Source organism: Tenrec ecaudatus, chromosome 6, assembly GCF_050624435.1.
Source record: "Tenrec ecaudatus isolate mTenEca1 chromosome 6, mTenEca1.hap1, whole genome shotgun sequence".
NCBI classification, from domain to species: Eukaryota; Metazoa; Chordata; class Mammalia; order Afrosoricida; family Tenrecidae; genus Tenrec; species Tenrec ecaudatus.
The window spans coordinates 113,135,209-113,160,538 of NC_134535.1; the positions used below are offsets into that span (position 1 = coordinate 113,135,209).

The 25,330-nt window shown below is 38.2% G+C and overlaps 1 protein-coding gene across 1 annotated transcript in view; it reads right to left on the reverse strand.

Moving 5' to 3' along the window:
* Positions 1-25,330, reverse strand: part of PIK3C2G (phosphatidylinositol-4-phosphate 3-kinase catalytic subunit type 2 gamma) — a 419,757-nt gene that overhangs the window by 234,257 nt on the left and 160,170 nt on the right. The window contains exons 16-17 of the mRNA XM_075553327.1: positions 18,893-18,986; positions 12,744-12,838 (exon numbers count right to left, since the gene is read on the reverse strand). Coding sequence (XP_075409442.1) covers positions 12,744-12,838; positions 18,893-18,986 — 189 coding nt within the window. The remainder of the gene's footprint in view (positions 1-12,743; positions 12,839-18,892; positions 18,987-25,330) is intronic.

Genomic DNA, 25,330 nt, shown 5'->3' on the forward strand with positions numbered 1-25,330 from the left:
GCTTCTACCAAGGCTCAGTTAGGAAACGGAAGTCTGATTTTCCAAAGGAGGCAATGCAGGTGTGACCTGTATAATGGCATCATTACATATCGAAGGGAAGCGAAGAGTATACCCTGGGCATGCCTGATTCTATGGTAGAATCTTAAGGGTGACTCACAGAAACAAATAGTATAGCCCGATGCATACCCTCCATTAAGGGTAGGTCTTAACCTCATCCTGTTCCTACTTGTTAGTAAAGAATGCCCTACAAAATGGGACGATAGCGTAAGTCCAGAATAATGTCACATAAGGAATTATGGCTAGAAGGTCCATATTAACTGATTACAACTCAGGCAGTTCTGCTCTGTCCTATCGGGTTTCTAAGAGTCAGATTTGATGCAATCGCACACAATAACACCTTTCTTCTGCACACAATGAAGTGGATGTTGAGAGAAGTTACATACTTTTCCCAAGGTAACCTATCCAATAAGACCTGAGACAGAATTTCTGCTCAAGCATTATTTTCCTTGTCACATAGTTTCTGCTTTTATCTTTTGTAATATTTAAGTGGGTCATAATGTTCTATTGAACAGAACACAAGATTGGCATTGAGCTGCTAATACTGGAAACTCACAGGTGTGGTTTTATGTTGTCCTGTAGGGCCCCTGTGGATCTGAATCAACTTGACTGTGGTGAGAGTACTTAATGTGTGTACTTAGCCTTTCTGAGTATTGACTTCTTAATTTAAAAAATGGTGGTAATATTCTTATGAATTAGTGCAATAATATTTGAAATTGTTTGCAGAGAAGCCCATTAAGTAAACTATGTCTATTGCAAAGCAGAATTGTCATGACAAGAAAAAGAGTACAGAAAATGGGGAGAGAATTAAAAGTTTTAGTAATGCTCTCCAAGGCACAGGCACACTAGAGTTAATAAACCTTCAAAATCTATCATTCTAGTCTTTGCAACAGAGGCTCACTACCATCCAGGAGATGCCAACTCATAGCGACCCCATAGGATATGGTAGAACTGCTCTTGTGGGTTTTTGAGACTCTTCCACTTTGCAGAAGTGGAGAGCCCCATCTTTCTCCAGAGGTGCGGCTGGTGGTTTTGAACGACAGACCTGTGGTTAGCCTCCAACGAATAACCACTATGCCAGCAGGGCTCATAGTAATGGAATATTCTCGAATATTGTGTAAGTCCCCATCTCACTAGTAAATTTGTAATTTCTTGAACCTAGAAAAAGGTTCTTAAAATTGGGAGTTATACTTTGTATATATTTTCTAATCCATACAAAAGAACCATCAGTTATTGACTATTTCCAAATTTACAAAACCTGAGACTAGGTGGATGAAAGAGCACATGCCTAACATAATGCTCAAGTTTCTCTGACATCTTTCTAGGCACTCCCCTACCTCTGCTCCCTGTGGTTGACTCAGGCAACTCTCCTCACTCACATCATGTACTTACTGAAGCTCTCGAGTCCGTCGTGGGGAATTTTCAGAGTCATCGATCAAATTAGGTCAGCAATTTATTAAGAAGCAGCAGACTCCCTTAAAACACAGGCATATTTTACTTGCAAGAAAACGATAGAAATGTCACTCATTTGGTAAACTGATGACATTCACAACACCTTAGTAGACTTATGTGCACAGTGCTCAATTGATAAAGTAAAATGACACATTCATTAGGATTCTTCCCTTAGACAATTTCAGATGACTAAACCCAAGCAAGATACACGGATTATTTGACATTCTGTCAAGAGTGGTTAGTGTATCAGGCAGACTGTCAATTCTGAAGACAGGCTTCTATTTGTGCAAGTTGTTCATTCTTCATTGGTCATAAATGAATCAGACTTGCCAAAACAAGTACAAGAGCTTGGTGTCATTAAGTAGGACAAGTGTTTGAATGAAATATCCAAGTCCGGGCTTTGTTGCAATAAAAGCAACCCATGTGGACATTTTGGAAATAAGAAAGCAGAAAGTAACTGCCTCTCAATTGTAACTAAAATGATTGCACAACAATCGAATAGAAAATTCAGTTTGAAGGAAAGTAATAAGAGTCTCCATTAAGCACTCTCAAAGAGTGATCCTTTGATGAGTAAAGATGTGAAGCAACACAGAACCTGACAATATAAGGCTCGTTCATTAACTCATTCAAACCACACAGATCTCTGAAGCTCCACGGCAAAACCAGAAACATGTGGCAAGTGTTCCGTGACCCCCCAAAGTTCACAGAGGCGCTCCAAACTGAAAATTAGATTCCTACTTACATAGCAAGTTGTGCCCAATAAAGTCTTCCTGACAAATCACCAGATTTTGTCAACAAAATGAAACCACCTCTCATTTTCCATCTGATTTTTAGGAAACAGGAGAGTCAAGCCAGAAAAAAACATGTCACCCTGTGGACCCAAGCATGATCCACTTGACACCTCTTCAAAACTGTGATTCCAGGCCTCATGCTATGCTTTGAGCTATTTAACTCAAATTCCCCCAGTTGCATAGAGTTAGAGAGTACCTTGAAAACAAACAAACAATACCAAATGGTTATCAGAAAGCCAAGGGAAACGTTATTCATCTTAATATAATAAGATTATGTAGTATAGACAAGGTCAATTATCCTTTATGCAATACGCGTGGTGTGGTTACTTTTTAGTCATACAAAGGCATTTACTGGTCCCCTGGTGGCATAGTGATTCTGAGTCGGGCTGTTAGCCACAAGGTCAGCAGTTTGAAACCACCAGCCTCTCCTTGGGAGAAAGATGGGACTTTCTACTCCTGGAGAGAGTTACAGCTCAGAAACTCCCAGCAGCAGCTCTGTCCTGTCCTATAGGGCTGCTAAGAGTTGGTGTTGACTCGATGATAGGGAGTTTGGTTTGGGATTTTTGAGTTATCATTTGTACACAGAGTCCTGGGGGCAGAGTGAGTTAAATATTGAACAGTTCATAGAAATTTCGGCAATTCAAATTCACCAGCCACTCAGGCGGGGAGATGAGGTAGTCCGCTTCCCTAAAAGACTTACTCCCTTGGGCAACCCTGTGGAATGATTCTCCTTTGACACATAGAGCCACTATCCGTTGGCATCTACTAGAAGGTAGTAGGTCTGGTTTGGGTTTAACATTTGCACTGGGTACAGTGTTCAGGGTGGTTTTCTGTAACTAAATTGATTCTTCCTTCACAATAACTACAAAGGAATATGATTTTATCCACATAGAAATCTGAAAAACAAAACAAAACAAAAACCAGCCTGAGCTGAAGAACAAATGCTGCCTATTTGGAACCAAACAGGGCCATCCAATTCATTCAGACGTTCTTTGTTCGGTTCAGAGTGACTTATCCCCCAGCCTTGGTGAACAGTGTGGGCTATTAAGCTGGTGAAGGTTATGAGAAAGTTTTTCTACCAGTGGTAGGGGTAGTCTCTCTTTTTTGCTGCATGGGATCATATTTTGAAATGATTCCAACTGTAGTAGGTTTATTGTAACCCTGATGTGAACAAGATTATGGACACTGAGGATGACACAGCCGAAGTTGGAAAGACTCTGGGATCATGATAAAACCTCTGAGCCACCTCATTAATAAGCTCAAGAACCATGCTATTAAATAATTGTTACGTGATACAACTAAATGTTCATATCCATTAAAGCAATTTACACCTCTATTTGTAGTACTGAGCATCTCAAAGAAATGAGAAAAGGTTACATGAACAGTTGATTACATATACCAATAATTGTATTAGAATTGTGTACAAAGATGAGGCCAAAGACGCCTTCAAAGTAAACAGTGTTGAGTGGGGTCCCACAGGATTTGCGGGCCACTGCATTTGGAGCAGCGCAAAATGGCAGCTCAAAGGCATCGCGGCAGGAATGCGCTACAATGGAGTAGACTCTGACACACGGTGACCAAAGGGACAGAGTAAAATGCTTCTTAGGGTTTCCGCGACTGGAAATCTTTACTAGAAAAGACAGCCTCATATTTTTCTTGGAGAGCAACCGGTGGGTTCAAACTGCTGACCTTGCAGCCCAACCTGTAATGCGCTGAAACAAGAGGTGAACCTTCAGGCCATGAAAGTGCTCTGGAAATTGACTACTTTTTCTGTATTTGGAGCACCAATGGGTCAATCATTAAACACTGGGCTGCTAACTGAAACATACACAGTTTAAACCAACTAGTTGCTCTGAGGAAGAAAGGTTAAGAATAATATCTCCTAGATTTTCTGCCTAGGCATCTGGAACCCTGGGTTAGTTTATTGTGCCAACCTGGCCGATAAACACATGTTGGATTAATCGAAGGGCAGCAAGATAAATGACTCGGTGAGACTTGCCTTTCTAGTTCTTGAGTCTGTTGCTTTCTGATGGTCGGACCAGGGTGCAGCTGCCTTAGCCAGTTCTCTTCTTCAGCTGGCAAGGCTGACTTCCTGCAAGACATCTCCAAGGAGAAGCCACATGGACCTACCCCAATGCAGCCCTGGGTGCTGGAGCACCTGTGTGGAGACCCCTGCCAGCGCTGTTATGCTTACATGCTCACTGATTCTGCTTCCCTCCTTCACTCAGTGTCATAGTGTATGTTTTGTGAGGTGGAGGAGGGCTTTGTAGATTGGTGTCAGACATATGGGTAAATGTTGGACTTGTGGGCTTGGGCCACACTGGGTTGGGATGTTTTCTTGATGTGCACTTAACCTTTATATAAAACTCTCTCTTATCCATGAGTTTCTGTGGATTTGTTTCTCTAAGCACCCAGACGAACGCAATAACTAAAACCAAACTCACTGCCACCAAGTCAATGCTGAACACCCGACTGTAGGTTAGGGTCATTGTAACTGTTTACTAGAGTAGAAAGTTCAGTCTTTCCTCCCGTGGAGCTGCCAGCGGTTTCAAACTGGCAACCATGGGGATTATAGCTCAATGCACAACCACTACAGCATCTTGTTAGTGATGTCCTTTAGTCAGTTCTGATTCATAACTACCTGTAAAGTTGCCCAGGCTATAATTTCCACAGAAATAGATCGCCACGTCCTACTGGTGACCAGTGGCTGGTGCGTTCTCAAAATGGACATTTGATTACCAGTCTAGGCTTTGTCGAGTGCCCCACATCATGGACTCCTTGCTGTAAATCAGGGAAGTACATATTTTTTTATGAGTGTGGAAATAGTAGGGGCAGAAATTGAAAGGAAAAGAGCTAGGAATATTGAATTCAACTGTGATCTTTGTGTTTGAGACACCAATCACCCACCATAGCTAAATGAATAGCTCACTAATGAACTCTTTGGGAGAAAAAAGTTATACATTTTACCCACAGGTTAAATCTATTGGAATGATTGATCAAAATTCTTTGGTAAAAACCAATGATTGTCGATCAAATATTAAGTAACATTTTTTGTTTGCTCCCCTGTGCCTGCCCACCATCTTGTTGAAACTGTTTTTATATGGAAAGATGACTACTGCTTTTTCTGCTCTATATAATGACCATGCTCCCCTTCATGTCCACTTGATTTTTACATTCCTTTAGTCACCCATATGGCACTCTTTCTCTGCCACAGACTGCTATGGGTTCCACAAGTCCAGCTATCTTCACTCGCTTCTATCTACAAATGGCTCATTTTCCCACACGTTCCTTTACAGTTAGATGACTACTGGCTTATGGAATGTACATATGTATATATACATGTGTGTGGGTGGTGGTGGGGGGTGGTGGGTACTCCATCTAGGCTCTTCATTCTTTATGTCCAGGATGAGACACAAGAAGACTGAAGCCTGGACAGCTGGAAATCCCTGTGTTGGTGACTTGCTAGTCTCAATTATCAACCAGATCTTTCCTCTGCCCTCAAGGCTTCTATAGCTTTTATTAAAGTTTAGATTTCAGAGCACTGAGTGACCAGAAGACTGTCGTTTACAGTAGAATCCCTAAATTCGGTTTTGAGCCTCTACTTGAGTTTAAACTCATTCAGACTCCATTGAATTCCTTCTGACATTAGCAGACAGCAGTGAAGACATTTGCCCTCTAGCAAGTGGATTATAGGTCCAGGGACAAATGGCTTAGCCCTAGGGGACTTGTCTGGATGTACCCTGAATAGAAATTGAAGTGGTAGGGTCACATCGCCAAGAGTGACACCCTTACTGCCTTGGTCAAAAGTTCCTGAACCAATCTTGTAAACTCTCCTGTCTAACAGAATGTGGGTTTCCCAATACCCACCGTGGCCGTCCCACCTACAGCTGCCTTCAGCCATGCTTTTCCAACAACCCCCCTTCCCTCCCTTGTCCTTTTAAAACTCTGATTCTCTCCAAATCTTTGGACAGCATTACGCCCCCAAGACATTGGATTTCCCTCTGGTTCATGTATCCCTCATCTTTGTCTTGTCTGTTCCTGTTTAAGGCTTAATAAATGTTCTCTTTGAATTATATTTGAGATTTGGAGTCTCTTTTATGCCAAAAAAGAACCAAAGACTGCTATTATTATTATTAGCACAGTCTGATCCATTCAATTTAATGAAATGCGTGGACTTGAATTTCATTCACATATTGCTAGTTGTTAAATTAAATTGTTTTTGAGAAAATATTGAATATCACTTTTATGCACAATGTACTGAAAAATAGGTACCAATTAAATCTCCTAAATAAATTGCTCAGCAATTGCTTTTTAAAATCACTACTTGAATTATTGATAAAACAGAGATCAAATTTAGTGTTTTAAGTAGGAACCAAGTATTACAAACTAATGCTTCCCGAAGCAATCAACTATGTACTTTGTAATTCATGCACCCATATAGTGTTTTAGAGCATATTACATATATTTATTAATTTACTACTACATTAGGCAGCATTTATGAAACTAACTATTAATGGTCAAAAATTTGAAGTGATGTAAGATTTTAATCTCAACATGAAATATTGGTTTGTTTTCAGTTTTGCTTTCAAGTTGAGGAACACGCAGCTCTGCAGTATTTGTATAATCTCATAAATAACAATGGAAAAAAATGATTTTATAAATTTTAAAGGTGCATTTTTTGAAAAGTAGGTTGTTAATGTATAAAAAGGGAACTGAATTAGGCAACAGAACTCTGTAAAACAAAAACCTTTCAACTCAATTCTTTAACTGATTAGATGGTTGCTAATGAACAAATCACTTTGCTTGTTGAAAATGCTTTTCTGGGGAAAATGGATTAGATTTATTGTTCGATAAAGGTTGGGGGAAAGATTACGGTAGTAAGGCCCATTTTATTCTAGTATCATGTTACTAGGAATGTTTGTTAGTCTCCTCATTTTAGAAATCAAATTTTATTGTTGCAAGCAAGGTTAATCTAAACAGAACATGGGCTTCAAAATATTTGTAGAAAATTTCCATTTCTTTTTATTCTATTTATTCTTGAACTTCTTGAAACTTCCTTGTTGTTTTGTTTGGGGCTAGAACAAAACTATATCTGATTGAATAACAATGGATAATTAAACAGTTTAATATTGTTTTTTAAGGCCTTGGCCCAAAGCCCTATCATAAGTTAGAACAGTTGAGGATTAATCTTATTATAGGTAAATCAGATTAATAAAGCAGTGTTGTAATCCAGTAGCCACTGCAAAGCCAAAAAACATTTTTGCAACTCTTCATATTTTCTTTTCTTTCTTTAATTTTTTTTCTTTTACAAAAGAGAAGAATTGGAGGGACACGTTATTTACACTAGAGAATAAATTTAAGGTAAATTTCTGTTCCTCGCTTTTGCACTGGTTTGTGACAAAACTTTCTGTAATACTCCATATCCATTTTTATGTGATAGGGGTAATACAATTAAAATGGCATTGGAAAGATCATTTAAAAGTCTATGCTTTTAAAAATTCTTTGTTAAAGGACCTACAGAAAACTCTTATGCAGAATTAGAAATAAAAAAGAAACAATGTCCTTGTATTGTGCCTGAATTAGAACACTGTGCTAATGAATTTTACATTGTTGTGTAAAATAAAAACGTTCTTCCAAACAGCCGTCCTGCTTTCTTCACATGGGCCTGGGGAGAGCATTGCTGCTCTTGCGAGTGGGTGAATTGCGTGTGGTAGGGATGCTCTCAGCTGCGTATCTTCCTGAACACAGGTTGAAGGATGATGTCAGTCGATCAATATTAAAATGACAGTGAGACATGTCTTTCCCATACAAAAAGTGAAGCAACAATTCATTATTTATTACACTGTAAAGGTAAAAGAGTGAATTAGCAGCAATTTAATGGTTTTAGCAGGTGAAGAATTGAGGCTCTAAAACCTCCTATTGATTCTCCATCATGCACGCTCTATTATACCGCAATAACTCCCTGAAGTACGGTCGGCACTCTCATTGCGGGGGTGCTTCAGCCAGCAGCGCAGAGAGAGCTTTGACGGCCTTTGTGGATTCATTTGGGCGCCTCGATGAGTATTTAAACGGACAGAATGGGGGCATGCATTCAGGCTTTGTTTTGGGGTGTCCACCCTTACCTCTTCTCTGCAGTCACGTGTGGCACAGGCCATACATGGGCCCAGCTGAAAAGGGGGCATGATTTTTGTGTGTGCATGTGAGTTTCCTCAGTGGCTGCCTTTGCCTGATAACCCGCGTACTCTTTCCTGCGGGACGCGACCATCTTAGTCCGCGACTTTTCCTGAGACAAGAACCATTCTTTGTCTTATCCTAAGCAGGGCAATCCTGTCTAGCTTCTCAATATTTGTCACATCAATACACCATGATAAACTAATGCAGCATCACCTCTATCTTCTGACACACACACACACACACACACACACACACACACACACACACACACAGTTTTCACGGTAGAAGAGGACCACAGAGGAACGAATACTTATTCTAAATGAGGGACTTACAAAAGAGAAGATTTCAGCAGGGGGCATCTATTTTAAGAAAGTAGATCGGGACAAGTGGGACTTCAAATCACGTGTTGTCAAATATATTCTTAGATTTGAGAACTTGTTACAAAGTTCTAGATCCCAAAGAAGTGCATGGAAAATTCTTTGGAAAATAAGTGGGGAGATAGTGAGATAGTACATCATCTCACTTTTATGGGTAGCACATTAAAGCTTACCGAATATGACGTTTTAATATCCCATTCCACCTCAAAAAGTCCCCTGGTACCAGAGACGCCATGCGTCTAATTTCCTTTGTGGCTCTCTCGGTTGTTCAGCGGACCAGTGCTCATTAGGCCCCAATTCTCTCCTGTCTGCGCAGGTGAGCCCTGGCTTCTGCTGATATTCTCAGTCTAGTGCGGCCTTCACTCCTGATAGCCATTGCCTGAGTTCTGAATGGAACAATCTTCTGGAATGGCTCTAGGCCTGTCATCTGCAGCTTGGCCTCCAGCCAGACTGAGTGCTCTGGTAGCTCCTTTCTGCCCCCTTCCGTTACGGTTCTGCACGCACACAGGCCCAGAATCCTCTAATTTATTCCATAGGAATTAATTGAATATCTGTGTCAAATACTGCTCAAAGTACTTGGGATATAACAGCAACTACAACTGAAAAGCAATACCTGCACTGATGGTACTTGTAAAATGGGAGCTGCATTTCAAATGAAATTATCCGATTCTCTAGAGCAGAGTCTGAGACATCAATTTAGATGCGTGTGATTTCCCAAAGGAACTCCCTGCAGGGGACAATAAACTGGTAAGGAAGCGTGGGAAGCACGATCGATAAGTGAGAAGAGTTAATCCGGGTGTTGAAGTCCGGCTTAGGTCCAAGTTCATCTTAATTTGATCCATAGAGAGCCTACGATGTAAGTTTTACTTCAGAGATTTCCCACTTCACAGGTTGGTCGATTGTGTTGGCAGAGGGTAGTTCTCTAGAGACAGCTGATACTAAAAAAGGCTAGAAGATGGTAAATCAGCCATAGCCAGGAGATCTGAATGGGACAGAAATCGTGTCTTTTACAAGCATTTGTGTTAAGCGAGTAATTTCATATTCTGTGTGGACCATGAGGTTTCTCTCATGTGAAAATATGACGGCCTTATGAAAATTCCGGTCTTCATAAATTAAAACAAAACTTTTCATTTTCTTTTGAGTAACTAATGAGTTCCAGACACTGTGATGGAATTCATGTTCTGAGTATGGCAAGATGGGCACCATTATTTGGCAGTGTATTGACTAGGAGAAGAAAATGACAAAGACATAGAAGCATTGGAGGAGGGCCATATGATGTCTTTCAAAGTTATGGATAGTAGGAGTCAACTCTGGACGCAGTGCTCAGTTCTGGTTGGTGACTGTAGAGAGGGTCAGAGACAGCTCTTTATACGAAGTGTCACTTTAGCCAGTTTAGTCAGGGTAAAGTCTTGTTTTCTATCCAAAATAATAACACTTGAGTATGAACTCAAAAGATTCTAGCTTCCAATTACAATTAAATTATGAGTATAAATTGGAATGTAAAATTTCAAAACGTCCAAATGTAAAATTAGCTCATTAAAAAAGTAGGTACTATTCATAATATATTTACCATCCCAGTGTAAGCTGTACCTCATAGTCAATTTCCTTTCTCTGGAGGTTTCCCACTAAAGCGGTCACTACAGTTTTCTCATCCAATATCTACCAAGGCAAACTCCCAAGCAGGGACAGAGGCTAGCAGAAGCAGTGGACAGAAGAAGAAAAACTGAGCAGATCAAAAGTTATATGGCATAGTAAATTATTGGAGACCCCTGTGAGACAGCTACAAACCATCGATAACTCCAAAGTTCCATGCTGAACATGATGAATTTAAGGAAGTAGTAGCTAATCTAAGTGGTTAAAAAAAAACGCATTAAACTCATGGCTGATGACTCATTAACATTCTTATTTCAGGCTCTTATTTTTTTTTTCCTTAAAGAAAAGACATGCTACATATTTTTGAGTGGAACATGAGGACCCTGAGCTGAATTGTTCAGTTTTAATTCAAATGTTCTCTAAACAAAGTCTTCTTAAATATAATACTATGCAACAATTTCCTAATTTTAAGACATGTTTTAAATATATGCAATGCTGTTTACCACTTAGTGTACTTTATCCAATTCTTATTTTTGCTAAACTTTTAAGTGGATATCGGTCTTCACATCCTCATCCTTGTTTTCATTCTCATTTTTCTGTATTCTTACAAAAAACAAGCCCCCTACCGAAACCATCCATTCGTAAGTAATCCTCTTTCGATTCCCTCTGCCCTACTCCCTCATTCTGAGTCACTGAGAGCATGAATGCATTCTATTATTGGCCCCTTTATTTTTCGTAAGGGTGAGAATTACACATAGAAAGATTTTCACCCCAGCACTGTTGGAAACAGTGCCATAATTGTATTCATCCTAAATTGCAAGGATGACATTGATTTACAACTTTGTTTGCACTCTTTGTTGCCTTTGAAATGACCCCACTTTTCATGCTACTTTACCAGATAAAGACCTTACTGAAATGGCACAAGTTTTATATCAATCAGTCATTGATTAGGGTAAGTCCTTATTATTTTCTTCTCTTTTATAGCTTTTTAAAATGATTCACATGAGAAAATTAACCTTTTATATATTCTTATATTTTGGCTGTAATATTTCCTTAAGAGGAAGGTTGGTAATGTTACGTTATGATATGCTTTTATCGTAATTCATGTGCATAGCAAAAAGTGGTCTTAACAAAAGTAAACATTTAAGTTTAATAGAGTTGCATTTTTAATAGGACAGAAGAATACCAAAAAGTGCTTCCACTTAACTAACCTTAGCATTGTAGTCACTTTGAAAAACTGAAAGGATAAGACTTTAATCAGAGCTTTCATAAGAGAGCCCATAGAGTGAAGGGTCTACTTAATGCCTCATTATAAGGGCACGCAGGAGGAAATGTTCTGCTTCTCAGACTTGTCATTTCTAATGAAGGTGAACAACAAATCAAACAGTGGCCCTTGACAAATTCCTTGTATCTCTGCTTGATTATAGGATGTTTACATCATTTTCTCATATCATCATGGGGAGATTTATGTCATTATGAATAATGTTTCTTAAAGCAGAAAATAGGAGACCAAAAGCTGCTATTGCCTTTTGGTTGTCTATTAATTATCATTCTTCACTAGCAATTGCAGCTAGCAAAGGACGCCTGCCATACACATTTGAGGATGAGAATGGATCCAATTTTATCTTTAGGTCATTGACCCTTGGAATAGTTTAAATTCGGTTCTATGAAGTTGAATCAACAAACTGAAATGACAAAGTAGAAAAAATATGCAAATAATACCATATTCAATAGAATCAGGCAGCTGATAATGTGGGAAATTCTGATATTTCTTTAATAAATCTTATTTCCCTATTAATAATATTCTAAACATAGGTGTTCACAAAAGATTAGTTTTCTAAAACTATTTAGAGTCTGATTTGGTCTTTGGTGTCTAATTTCTACAGCTAACTTTTAGATTCCACTCTTTATATCCAATCAAATTAATGGCACAGAAATTACTTTTATAGCATCCATTTCCCCCAAATATAACATTCTGATAACTAGATTTCATATTGAAAATTCAATAAGTTGTCATTACCACAAATGACATTTTGTATTTTTCTTGTGATTTAAAATTATAGGAAAGAGATAATGCTGATCTTAAATCTGACTGTATGTAAACATATGGAACTGTCCAAAAGAAGAATTTGAAAAGCATAATTGTTCAATTATTTTCATACACAGAAATAGCATTGACATAAACCTGACTGAAATTTAATTGGATTGCAAAGTAAATGAATATTACACTTCTCAAGCTCCCCCACAGAAAAAAGTTGACGATGGAAAAAGCATCGCAGCCTATTTCAGTTCCTCTTACCAGTAGAGACGATGAGCAATCTGCGTGCTTTGTAATGAACGTTGTAGTAAGAGCTGGACCAAGGGGCTCTCAAGGTTCCACTCAAACTTCATAGCCTGAAGTGAGGGAGAGAAGTAATATAGTCACAAATAATTGTTTGAAAATGTTGTCAAAATATAGGTAGCACAGCATTCGCTAAGTCTGTAGTTTCCTTGTGTACAATTCAGCATGGTCAATGTCATTAGCAATAGTGCATGTCCATCACCAGCTTGAGCTGTCAGCAACCCCTCCCCCACCATCTGCTTTGTCTTTCCTCTCCTGGGAACCACTGCTGATCTCTTTTCTCTGTGTCTTTGTCTATGTTAGTGTTGCATGTTATGGAGAGCATGCAACAGTTTTCTTCTTTTGATTTACTTACTTATCTCAGCAAAGAGTTTTCTGAGATCATCCATTATGGGATATATCAGGGATCCATTTATTTTTTATGTCAGAGTAACATTTCATTTTACACACACACACACACACACACACACACACACACACACACACCTGGGGGTATAGTGCTTACACGTTGGGCTTAATGTGATCCACATGGTTGACAATTGAAAAACACTAGCAGCTCCATAGGAGAAATACTGTTTTTATTTTTTTATTCCTGTAAACATTTACAGTCTTAGAAACCCAAAAGGGGTTGTTATGAATCAGCATCAACTCGATGGCAGTGTTATATATATATTAATTAAATTATATTACATATATATAACATGTTTTGTTTATCCACTTGTCTGCTGATGGCTATTTGAATGGTTTCCACTCTGGCTACAGAGAATAGTACACAGTGAAGAGTCCCACAATTGACATTGGTGTTCTATCAGTGTTGCGGTTTTCAGGTCTCTTGGGAATATTCCTAAGAAGAGAATTGAAGAGTCACATGCTATTTCTATTTTTAACATTTTGAGAAACTTCCAAACCATTTTCAACAGCGGTTGGCCCATTCTGAATCCCCCAAAGCAGGAGATAAATGTCTTAATTTCCCCACATCCTTGTTAACACTTGCTATTTTGTGTGTGTTTACTGTTTTGTTTTATTTTGAAAGTTTTAAGACATTTTAGTGGGAATGAAGTTTACCTCAATGCAGTTTTTATTTGTACCTTTTAATGTCCTGTTTTGTTTTATTTTGAAAGTTTTAAGACATTTTAGTGGGAATGAAGTTTACCTCAATGCAGTTTTTATTTGTACCTTTTAATGTCCTGTTTTGTTTTATTTTGAAAGTTTTAAGACATTTTAGTGGGAATGAAGTTTACCTCAATGCAGTTTTTATTTGTACCTTTTAAAGTGATTCTTTAGGTTGATTCTTCGTATTCTTTTGCTGCCCTTAAGCATATATAGTGTGAAGAGATGTCCATTCAGATCCTTTGTCCATTTTAAAAAATTTTTTATTTTTTCTGTTAAGTTATAGGATTTTCTAAGTACTTTCCAATATATATTTGCCAAAAATGTTTCTCAGTGTGTAGGTTACCTCTTCTGTACTTTGCAAAATATTATAAAATGTTAACAATATATTTAGTAAAATTTTAAGCTGATGTATAACTGATAAGAAACAGAAACACATAAGTACATGATTTGTCAGTTTGCTTTTCTTATTTATGCTTTAGGATGACAGGGTAATACATAAGAGAGAGGTTGGGGGAGTTCCAGCCTTAGCTAAGAGAATCCTGTCCAATAAGCAGTGTTTCTGGATTCTAAAAATGGCAATATGTAATTGGCTCATTTAGAGAATAATTTAGTGTAGACTCACATCCTTAATAGAAATCATTAACTGCTATTTCACTATCAGTCTGCAGATCTCTAAGATTTGATTGCAGGTTTCAGACCTGATTATTGCCACCACAATCCAGTTCCAAATCCTTTTCCTTATCTCAATTTTGAAGAACTATTTAAGGTTTTCTTGGACCGACTTGATGAAAAACAGACAGCAATAGCACAACTCTGATAACTGTATGGACCTCCGCCCTCATCCTGCAGGCACTTCAAAATCAGCAGTCAATATCCTCAGTGCCACATCATCCCAGAAATCTCAATGTTTTGAAAATGAAAACCAGATTCTCCCCATAACATTTCTCAGTCCTGCTTCAGGGATTCAGTGTCTATATCGAGTTGCTCAATAAACATTTATGTTTCTCTCTCTTTCACACACACACACACACACACACACACACACACATGAACACACACACACCATTTACACTGGGTTCTATACAACAAGGCAGTTTACAGATAAAGATATTCATTCACGTAGTCACTCAAGGAAACACATCCATATGCTAACTATCTGCAGGTATGGGAAAACTTACAAATTCCTAAGATATTAGAGGACTGAAGCGGATTTCAAAAATTAGCATGAAATCCCGTTGTCTGAATGTATAAAGACCATATCGTGCGTTGCTTTAAACTAGGGCTGATATCCGTCTCCTTTTACTTTCTTACTAATGCCGACCAAAGTTTTGTTTATGTTCTGAAGTGGATCTATCGTATGAGCAAATGCAGTTATGTCTAAGAATGAGCTTCCACATTTCTTCCTAGATTTTGGAATTATTTTTCTTTCTTGAACCCGAGAACTGTTTGTCAATGTCTGGTTTCCAAACTCTGTTTTACTCTGTCTACAGGTACCTCTTTCTTCTGTCTCCTGTCTCCTGGCAGAGAATGTAGGAAATCTTTTTTCTGTTGTGCACTTAATTTCTATGAACTCTGTTCTGGGAACCCCTCTGCCTAGTTATGACTTGTGGTTTATAGAAACACCCGAGCCTGCTGAGTTTACTCCACAGCATAACCAAATCTGATTTCACTATGACCTTAGAGTTGTTTCTTATGGCTATAACATAGTCTGTATAATTTAATGGGATAATAAATAACAGAATATTATCATTAAAAGATTATTAATGGAGTACGAATTTTTATCTGTTGGCAAGTTATAAAGTCATAGTGGAACATAGATAGATGCTAATCGAAAATTCTACAGCAAATATTTGGAAAATACTTGTCCTCTCACCTCCCCTAATGTTATCATCTACCCTTTCAGAGCACTTAATAATCTTCATATGTACGTAGGGCAAAGTTACAGCTTTACAGAATTCTATCTTCTCTGTATTTGCTCTGTAAGATTTTTCTATCCATTTTGTTTTAGGAATCGGGATTTACAGGTATGTTTCTCAGCAATATTCCCAGTGTCAAGCACATTGACCCAGATTGGGACTTTCAAATGGGTTTAATTTATGTAAATTTCAGTAAAAGCATTCTTTGATTTGGGTTAGGTTAGAGATGGCAGGTGACCTTACCATGAGCCATGATATGAAATTTGAAAAATTGGTTGCTCCTTTATTTTCACATTAACCGCCATATCTCTTTCAGTTTGATGTGCGATGGTGGCTTGACTGTTGCTGTAATGTTGAAAACTCCACTGATTGTATTCAAATATCAGCAGGGTCACTGCTGGTGGTTTCATCAGAACTTCCATAGTAAGACAGCCTCCACAAAAAGGCCTTGTGATCTACTTCCAAGATTAGCCAATGAAACCCTAATGGGTTACAATGGTGCCTTGTCTTTAGAAGATGAGCCCTTTCGACCAGAAGATAGTCAACAAACAACCGGCCTGCAGCACAGACCTGAACACACCGGTGATCATGGAGGCGGTCCAGGACAGAGGCAATGTTTGCTTCTGTGGTACATGACATCACCAGGAGTGGAAGTCAAATCAGTGGTAATTAACAACCACTACCACCTGACCCTAAGGATGCATCAATGTATCAACTTTCAAGACGGTGATGCAATTATATGATAGTTATTTGTAAACTCAATCTCTTTAGGAATCTATCTTAGTTATCCAGCCATGCTGTTACAGAAACACTGTAAATGGATGGCTTTAACAAAGGGAAGATTATTCTCTTGAAATTGAGGAGGCTAGTGATCTGAATTCAAGGCACCAGCTCTAAGGGAAGGCTTTTTTTGTTGGCTCTGGAGGAAGGTCCTTGTCTCCCTTCATCATATTTAGGCCTGACAGCCCTCCATGTATCTTGACATGAATCTTTCCCTGGGTCTGGGACCCAAGGAGGTACGCAGTCCAGGGGCCCGGGTCCGGAGAATATGATACACAGCTCTTCTGCCTTTGTGGTGGTAGGTCTTTCCAATAGCTATTTCTTTGTTTAATCTCTTCTATCTCTCAAAGGAATTGACTCAAAATGCAACTTAATACTGAAGATTGCATCCTGCCTCATTACTGTAACACCTTGAACTGTGTTACCCCATTAACATCAAAGAGGCGAGTGTTTATAACACATAGGAACACCACATTAGATCACAAAATTGCGGATCATTACATAATACTGAAAAACTTGCCCCAGAAAACTTCACAAATATTTTGAGGGGGAATAATTTAAATCTGTAATAGAGGGATCCTGAGAAATGTATAGTACATGCACAAAAATATGAAATTTGAGACCTACTCAACACTCCTCTTAGTTATTGTGCCAACAGATATTTGGGATATTCTGTCACCTACATGATCATTTACAAAATGTGCCATTTAATTTTATCTGTCATCATAATCAGATGTATACAGCATGTAAGGGAAGTAGCAGCTTCATGTGGAAGCAGAGTGGTCTGTAGATACATGAACATGATTTTTTTTCCCTGAAAGTTCAGAAGTCAAGTCTATATGAATATTATATGTAATTATCAATTCTAAAATTTCTACTCTATTCTTGAAGCTAGAGCCTCAGAAACATGTTGTTATATTAAACTTCTCATAGGAAGATCAAATAAGGCTGTCAAATACTCTATGAAATTTACTTTAAATTTTTGCAAGTTTCATAGAGAGCAGATTAAAAATTTTGATTTTTAAGTAAGAAAACCTAGATTCTAGGCTTTATTCTATCATTAATTATGCTATCCTGAAATAATTATTATGTACTATATATGTATTTTTAATATAAACAGTTATATGCATATCTATAAAATACATATATGTATATAAAAATTTGTCTACAGAATTTTAAAGAAGTACCAATGTGAATTCTAGGAATATCAATAACATGTTCAGTGAAAGAATGGGTTTTTATAAATTTGTGGTTTAATTTTAAGGTAATTTATAATCCAATGATTGGACGGCAGAATAAAATAATGGTGCCGAGAAAAAAATCTGATATTATATTTGGGTGATGAGAATATCTAATGTGCATTTCTACAGATAAAACAAATTTTCTCTCTTAGGTACTTTTTTCAAACATACTTGATTTCCAGGAAAGTGAAGGGTAAGAAATAATTAGCTTATAAAACAATCTCATGTTTGCATTAAACATGTAATGCTAGTTGTCCTTCTGCTTCCCTCAAGTTATATTACCCACACAATCTCCAAGAAAAACTACCCTACAAATTATCTAGTAAAATCACACCTTTCTACGTGTGAACAAGCTAGTTCTTTACAGTAAACATTTAAACTTAATATAGAGTTGAAATAATGCTTTTAAAAGTGTCATATTAAAATAAAAATAAGAACATGTTCTATAATTTAAACATTTAAGCACAAAAGCATAATCAAAGCATGTTCTCATTGTAAACTATTCTTATAGTAGTATATGCATACTCCATATTTAGCTTTTGACCAAGTTTTGCCTTTGCTCACGTTTGTAGGTTTTTTTTATTGCTTTCGGAAATTGCTCTAACATGATGATATTAGATGTTATCACTAGACTATAGTAATAAGTAGCAAAATTTTAACTTTAGGAATTTATAATCAGTGTGAGAAGCCTCTATGAAAGTCAAGAAATTCAAAATATGAGGTGATGTATAGGCAATTATTATTTTGTAAAAAGCATTTATTTGATTGATTATTATTACTTTATAATAGTTTTTTAATAAAACCATTGCTATTTTTTCTTTCTGCAATTACTAAGCTGGCTTTAAGCTGTTTGTCTTTCATAGACTTTTAAAAATGCCCATCAATTTTGACTAGAAATATTCTACATTGCCTACATTGATATATAAGCTATTATTTATCTTGTTGGTTAGCTAAATTGCTGTATCGTTTTTATGTGATCTGCTGTTGGTCCATGGGTGTCTTCTAAGGGAATTATTAGTGAACATCTGGACTCCCTTGGCAACTCTGCTGTCCTTACCTGGACTAGCTGTGGGAGATATTCCAGGAGTTCGTCATTCAAGAGGCTGTCTAACTGTCGAACTGCTGCTTTGCGGATTTCTTGATCTGGAAAACTAATACAAAGTAAACATTTCTATTGAGCTGTTACTAGTATGAGACAATGCATGATACATATCAGGGAGAATTGAGAATGAAAACCATGTGCAACACAGAAGTAAAAACAATAATCCTATAATCAATTAATATGATCACTAATATCACTTTTTTCATATTTTGCCCTCTCACGTGGACTGAAGCAAAAGCTCTTTACTAGACAATGCGTTACTGAAGAAGAAGATTGAAGCAGAAATTCTCTTACCTCCTGATCTCAAAATCTACTAAGTCAAATCAGTAGGGTGCAAGTACAATGCCAGACACGTGGACCCATGGATCAGAATTGAAAACCCAGGAGTAAATCCATCAAGCTACACATAGTTGATCTTTGACCATGGGCCCAAATTCATTAAATGGGAGGAGCTAGTGTCATTTTACAAATAATGCTGGGAAAACTGGATATCCATTTGCACAAGAGTGAAATTGGACCAACAGCTCACACCATATACAAAAAGAAACTTGAAACATATCAAATATTTAAGTAGAAACCTTAGAACTATAAACATCATCAATACAAAAAGAGACAAACTTAAAAGTCCTAATATATTATAAACACACTATCAAGCATAAGAGAAAACACACAAGTAGTAAAAGACAAGCCAATAACCAGGACCTTCTGAAAACTAAACATTTATAGGAATCAAAGGATTTCAACAAAAATAGTGAAAAGAAAATCCACAGACTGGGGAAATATTTTTGGTAGCTACATATCAGACAGGGGACTAATATGCAAAATATATGAAAAAAGTTCAAGTCCTCAACAAGAAAACTAAAAATCCAATTAAAACCAGGCAGAGGACATGAACAGACAATTCTCCAAAGAAGACATTAAGGCAACTAAGAAACACATGAAAAAATGCTTATGACCATTAGATGCTGGAGATGTGTAAATTAGAAAAAGAATGAGAAATCATCCCATGCCAGTGTTAATAGCAATGTTCAAATAAGTGGAAAACATCAAATGCTGGCAAACTTTGGGAAAGCCTGAAACCCTCAAACACTGCAGATGGGAACGTAAAATGGTGCAGACACTGTGGAAAATGGTTACGTGCTTCCTCAAAAAGATGGAAAGAGAAATACTACAGCAATTTCTCCTTGTGGTTGATATCCCAGAGAAATAAGAGCTGTAATACAAATAGTATATTAACACTCATGTATTAGCACAGGTGGCCTAGAGAAACAAATTTATAGACACTCATATGTATATAATAAAGAACTTTATATAAAAAATAATTATATTTAAAAAAATCCCAGCCCAGATAAAGTTCATAGGTCTGATATTAACCCATATATTTGATACCAGTCTGTAAATTCCTCTTCAGACTCATGAGGACGTCATTGCATGATGTCAAATGCAGGAAGGTCTCAGGCCAGTGGGTGGGAAGTCTTGTGGGTCTAGTGGTGGTGTAAGTATGTCATCGCTGGGCTGGCTATGTGGCTCCTCCAGCTCCAGGTCTCTAGCCCCATGTGTCTGTCATCAGGAATACCAAGCAGAGAGCCTATACCTTGCCTGCAGTCAGCTCTTTATCTCCATAGCACCTCCAAATGAGGTCATCAAGCTGTGACCTGATTGATAGGCTAAAGCCCTTTCACTCTTTAATAGTCTCAAGTTGACACCAGACTGTGTAACTACCACAGACAACCCCTTGTCAACTTAACACTCTCACACAACTCTTTAGCCATATATAAATTTCACACAAACAGTAATAAAATCATATCGGTACCTAACAGGATAAAATTAAAAATCTAAAAACAGGATAAAATGCAATATGTGCCAAAGCCTCATTTAAACATAATATTTCTATTAGTGAACAATATTCTATGCTTAACAATTGCATTTACACAACACCTACACCTTATTCCTATGAATGTGTTCCCTATGAAAGTTTGTAAGCCAGCCACTTCTTGCCTTTATCTGCTCCATTTTGGGTATCTAATTTCTGTACTGCCCACTTACATCAACCCAGAGCTCTGAGGAGACAATCATATTCTTTGATGTGAAGAATTTTCATTCCTATTGGAACCTTGTGAGTCCACATCCATAAGCTAAGTGAAATCAGGACAAGTCATCCATAATGTCAGTAGCAATATATATCAGTTCTCAGGCCCCAAATTCTTCTCTTCATCTGGTTGGGTTCTGATCAACTCTGTGTGGACTACCTCACTCAACCTCACCAGGGTGCCCACTGGTTGCTCACTTTTAGATCAGGCGCACTGACACACTTTCTTTTGAACTTGTGCTAGGTTATGAATTTTAGTTCTCCTTTAGTCCCTGTAAACCAGTTCCACAGATGTCAGTGGTCAGACTCAACCCATTTCTTCATTGCTACTTCCACTCAACAAGTGGATCAAGGTAGTCAACAAGAAAGCATTTCAGCCTGCGCATAGGCTCTCTTTAACGTGCAGTCCTAGGGAGGAGAGTTTCTTTATGACTCCAAATTTTTTCCAGCTACTGGCACAAAGTACTGGTTCAAAATTAAAAAAAAAAAAAGCCAAAGAGTTCTGTTTGTGTTTTTTTTTTCTTCTTTCTTCAACCTATTAGGCCCCTGGGCAAGTCTCTTCACCTTCAATATCCTGAGCACTCCACACACTGGGTGGGGCTTATCATTTCAGAGCCTTCTTTCCAGGTGAGTCCTAAGTCATTTGAAGATTTCACATTGGTAGCTTAGAAACTCTCTATTTATACTTCCCAATAATTATTTCTATCAATTATTATTAACAACAGGCAGAAGAAAACAGTATAAACCTAGTAGAGCCAGATCCTAAACTTAATTCTTAAAACAGTCAAGATCTAAACTTTTCTTAATCCTTATCTATTCTATTGATACCAGGTAGAGTTTAGGCCTCTGAATGAATCAAGCCAGAGCCAGGCTTTCTGTCCACCATTTTGACTTTCTGTCAGCAATTTTCATTAAGCACCATGGTCTCTGAGAAATTCAAGGAGGGATTTCATCCCTCGAACCTAAAATATACATTAATCACATTCATGTTTGCCATTTCAAGCAGGAATAACCAAAGAGTACAACCAAAGAAATTAATCAAAACATTAACTTCCCATAGTCTTTGCAGAAAACAACCCAGTAAACTTCATGGTTATAGCTGATATCTGGCTAGCCAAAGAAGAAAAACTATGAGTCGGAGGTCAAACAAGCATCCACTCTCCATCTTTATGATTTGTTTCTCTAGTACCGACTCCCAAGGTACTGTAATGTGTTAGGCAAGGTGGACTAGAGAAACAAATCTAGGGAGACTCATGTGTGTAATAGGAAATTTTATATCAAACAGTAACAATACATTAAGCAAACATCCCAACCCAGTCCAGATCAAGTCCATAAGTCTGATATTAGCCCATATGTCTGATACCAGTCTGTAAATTCCTCTTGAGAATCAAAAACATGCGCAATTATGCCAAATGCAGAAAGATCACAGTCCACCGAATGGAAAGTCTTATTGGTCTAGCGACAGTGTAAGCATGTCAGCACTGGCATGAGTCTCCATGTGGCAACCACAGCTCCAGGGCTGTAGTGTAGTTTCATGTGTCTTGTGATCAGGAATACCAAGCAGAGAGCCTGTATCTAGCCTCCAGACAGCTATTTATCTCCCTAGCACCTACAAATGAGGTCATCAAGCTGCAACCTACTTGACAGGCTAAACTCCACCCCTTCACTCTTTAATAGTCTCAAGTTGCACCCAATTATGCAACTACCACAATTCACATTCACTATTGCACTATTGATAACAGCAAAAAAGATGGAAACAATCTAAATGCTCATCAGTGGAAGAGAGATAAACAAACAATGGCATAAAACCACAATGGAATACTGCATAATATTTATGATAGTTAATTTTATTGTGCAAACTAGGCCAATAGAAATATGTGGGCATAGTTTAATCAGATCGCAGCTTGCCTTGAGGGCAACAAGATAAATTACTTTCTAAGGAGTCCTCTTCTTTCTTCCTCCATGGTGATTGGACCAGCATGCTGATGCTTGAGCATGTGCTGCACTACCTATGGGCCTAACCAACCCATGGATCTTGTCACTAGAGCTTGAAGATCTCTCAAGACTTGCTTCTCACCATGCTGCTGGCTCTTACAACCCTTGAGCTTGAGGCTGGTAGATCCTGTTGCCATGCTTGAGTTCAAAATCCCATCAGAGCCTGCTTCAGTAAGTTCTGGTGCTACTGACTATAGCTGACCCACCCTACAGTCTGCTGCCTGAGGTCAGACTCTGCCTGTCTTTCCTGAGGGAAGACTGCTGTCTGCTTCCTTGACCTTAGACTAACAGCCCTTGTGAGTTGCAGGCAATATAACTATTTTGTAAAAGTGAGTTGAAATGAGCCCTCTGTACTGCTTTGTGGACTAATTTTCTGTTGTTATATTAGTGCTTGCTCTATACCTATCCATATATATGTGTTTGTGTGTGAATATATACATATGTAAATATATGCATGTGTATATATGTAAATACACGAACATATGTAAGTATGAACCTATATGTATGTGTGCGTGTGCATGTGTGTGTGTCCTGGTTTTTCTTTTTCTCAAAAGAACCCTGCCAGCCTAAGAGTATGAAAGAATGATGATGAATCCATGAAGCTTCTAACAATATGGATGAAACTGGAAGGCATACTGAATAAATTAATGAATTACAACAGAACAAATATTGCATTGGGCCATCCTTGTAAAAAGTCAAGAAAATATTTCTCATTTAAGAAACAGTTTTGAATGGTCACCAGGTGTAAGAGTAAGAGCGAAGGGAATTTAATGGCCAGAGGGCGAGAGACACATGCTAATATGGGTGAAGGAAAGCAATATAAAAGATTGACCAAAAAATGATGGAGACAGAGGAAGACACTGGGAGGAGAGCAAAAGTGAAAGGCAATAAGGTAAATACTGTTCTATATGAGCTTGCAATGAAGGTGGTTGAGGAGTAGGAGCATGGGTTGATTGCAGACTGAGCAGATGTGAGAGGAAGAATGAGTGTATACTGAACACAATCTATCTATCTCTATGGCTAGATAGCCACACAGGGGCACTATTGTCATGGGGGGATACACAGGAAAGCAGTGTGAGAACACCAGCTGTGTTCTGGGAGAAAGATGGAAACTTTCTATTCCCGTAAAGGGTTACAGTCTCAGAGATCCACAGAGGCAATCCTACTGTGTCCTATAGGGTCACTTTGAGTTGGTATTAACTCAGTGGCTGTGAGAATGAGTGTTATATCTATGTTCCATATGTATTCTGGACAAATCTTATTTGTACTTGGATATATACCTTTGCTGCAGATATATCCATGCATATGGTTGATAAACAGGGGATAGTTAGGAAAACTTCTTTTTGTTGCTGTTGTAAGGTGCCACTCAGTCAGTTCCAGCTCATAGCAGCTTTCTGCACAACAGAGAAAAACACTATCGAGACCTGTGCCATTCTCAGAATTGTTCCTAGGCTTGAACGGATTGTTGCAGCCACCCTGTCCATCCATCTCCCTAAGGGCCTTCCTCTTTCTGACTACCCCTCTACTCTAGCAATCATGATGTCCTTCTCCAGGGTCTAAAAGCTCCTCAGACATTACCAAACACCTTGAGGGAATGAGTCCCCAAGACTGGGAGTAAAATCTCAAGTTACATCAACTTCAATTGGCATAACATAGTTACAACAACAGCAATCTACATTCCCTTTTGGTGAGTAGCCACTAAGTCTCAAAAGCCCTATTTTAGAGTATATAAAAGACCGTACATTTTTATTATAATTTAAGGCGAGCATTTATTAAGCCTTAAACAAGAAAAAGACAAGGACACTGTGGCAGTTACATAATCTGGTGACAATTTGGGACTTGAGAGGATTAAGAGTGAAGGGGTGGAGTCTAGTCTGACAATCAGGTCATAACCAATGAAACCTCTGTATGGGCATGACCTTCCCCTGAGGATTCTGGGAATTCCTGGATTTCCTCCTTGGAGGCAGGAGTGACTCTTTCTCACTAGTCATTTCCTGAGAGACTTTCAGCTGACAAGATATATGGAACTATGCTGGACCCCTGGAACTGGAGACGTCATATGGAGACACCTGCCAGTGCTGAGATGCTTACACCACCACTGGATCCACAAGATTTTCTACCCACTGGCCTGTGATCTTCCTGAACTTGGCATAACTGCAATTGTTTCAGGAGTCTGATGAAGACTTTATAGATTGGTACTGGACATATGGGCTAATATCAGACTTATGGACTTGATCTAGACTGGGCTAGGATGTTTTCTCAATGTTGAATTGCTCTTGTATATAAAGTGCGTGCTTATATACATGCGA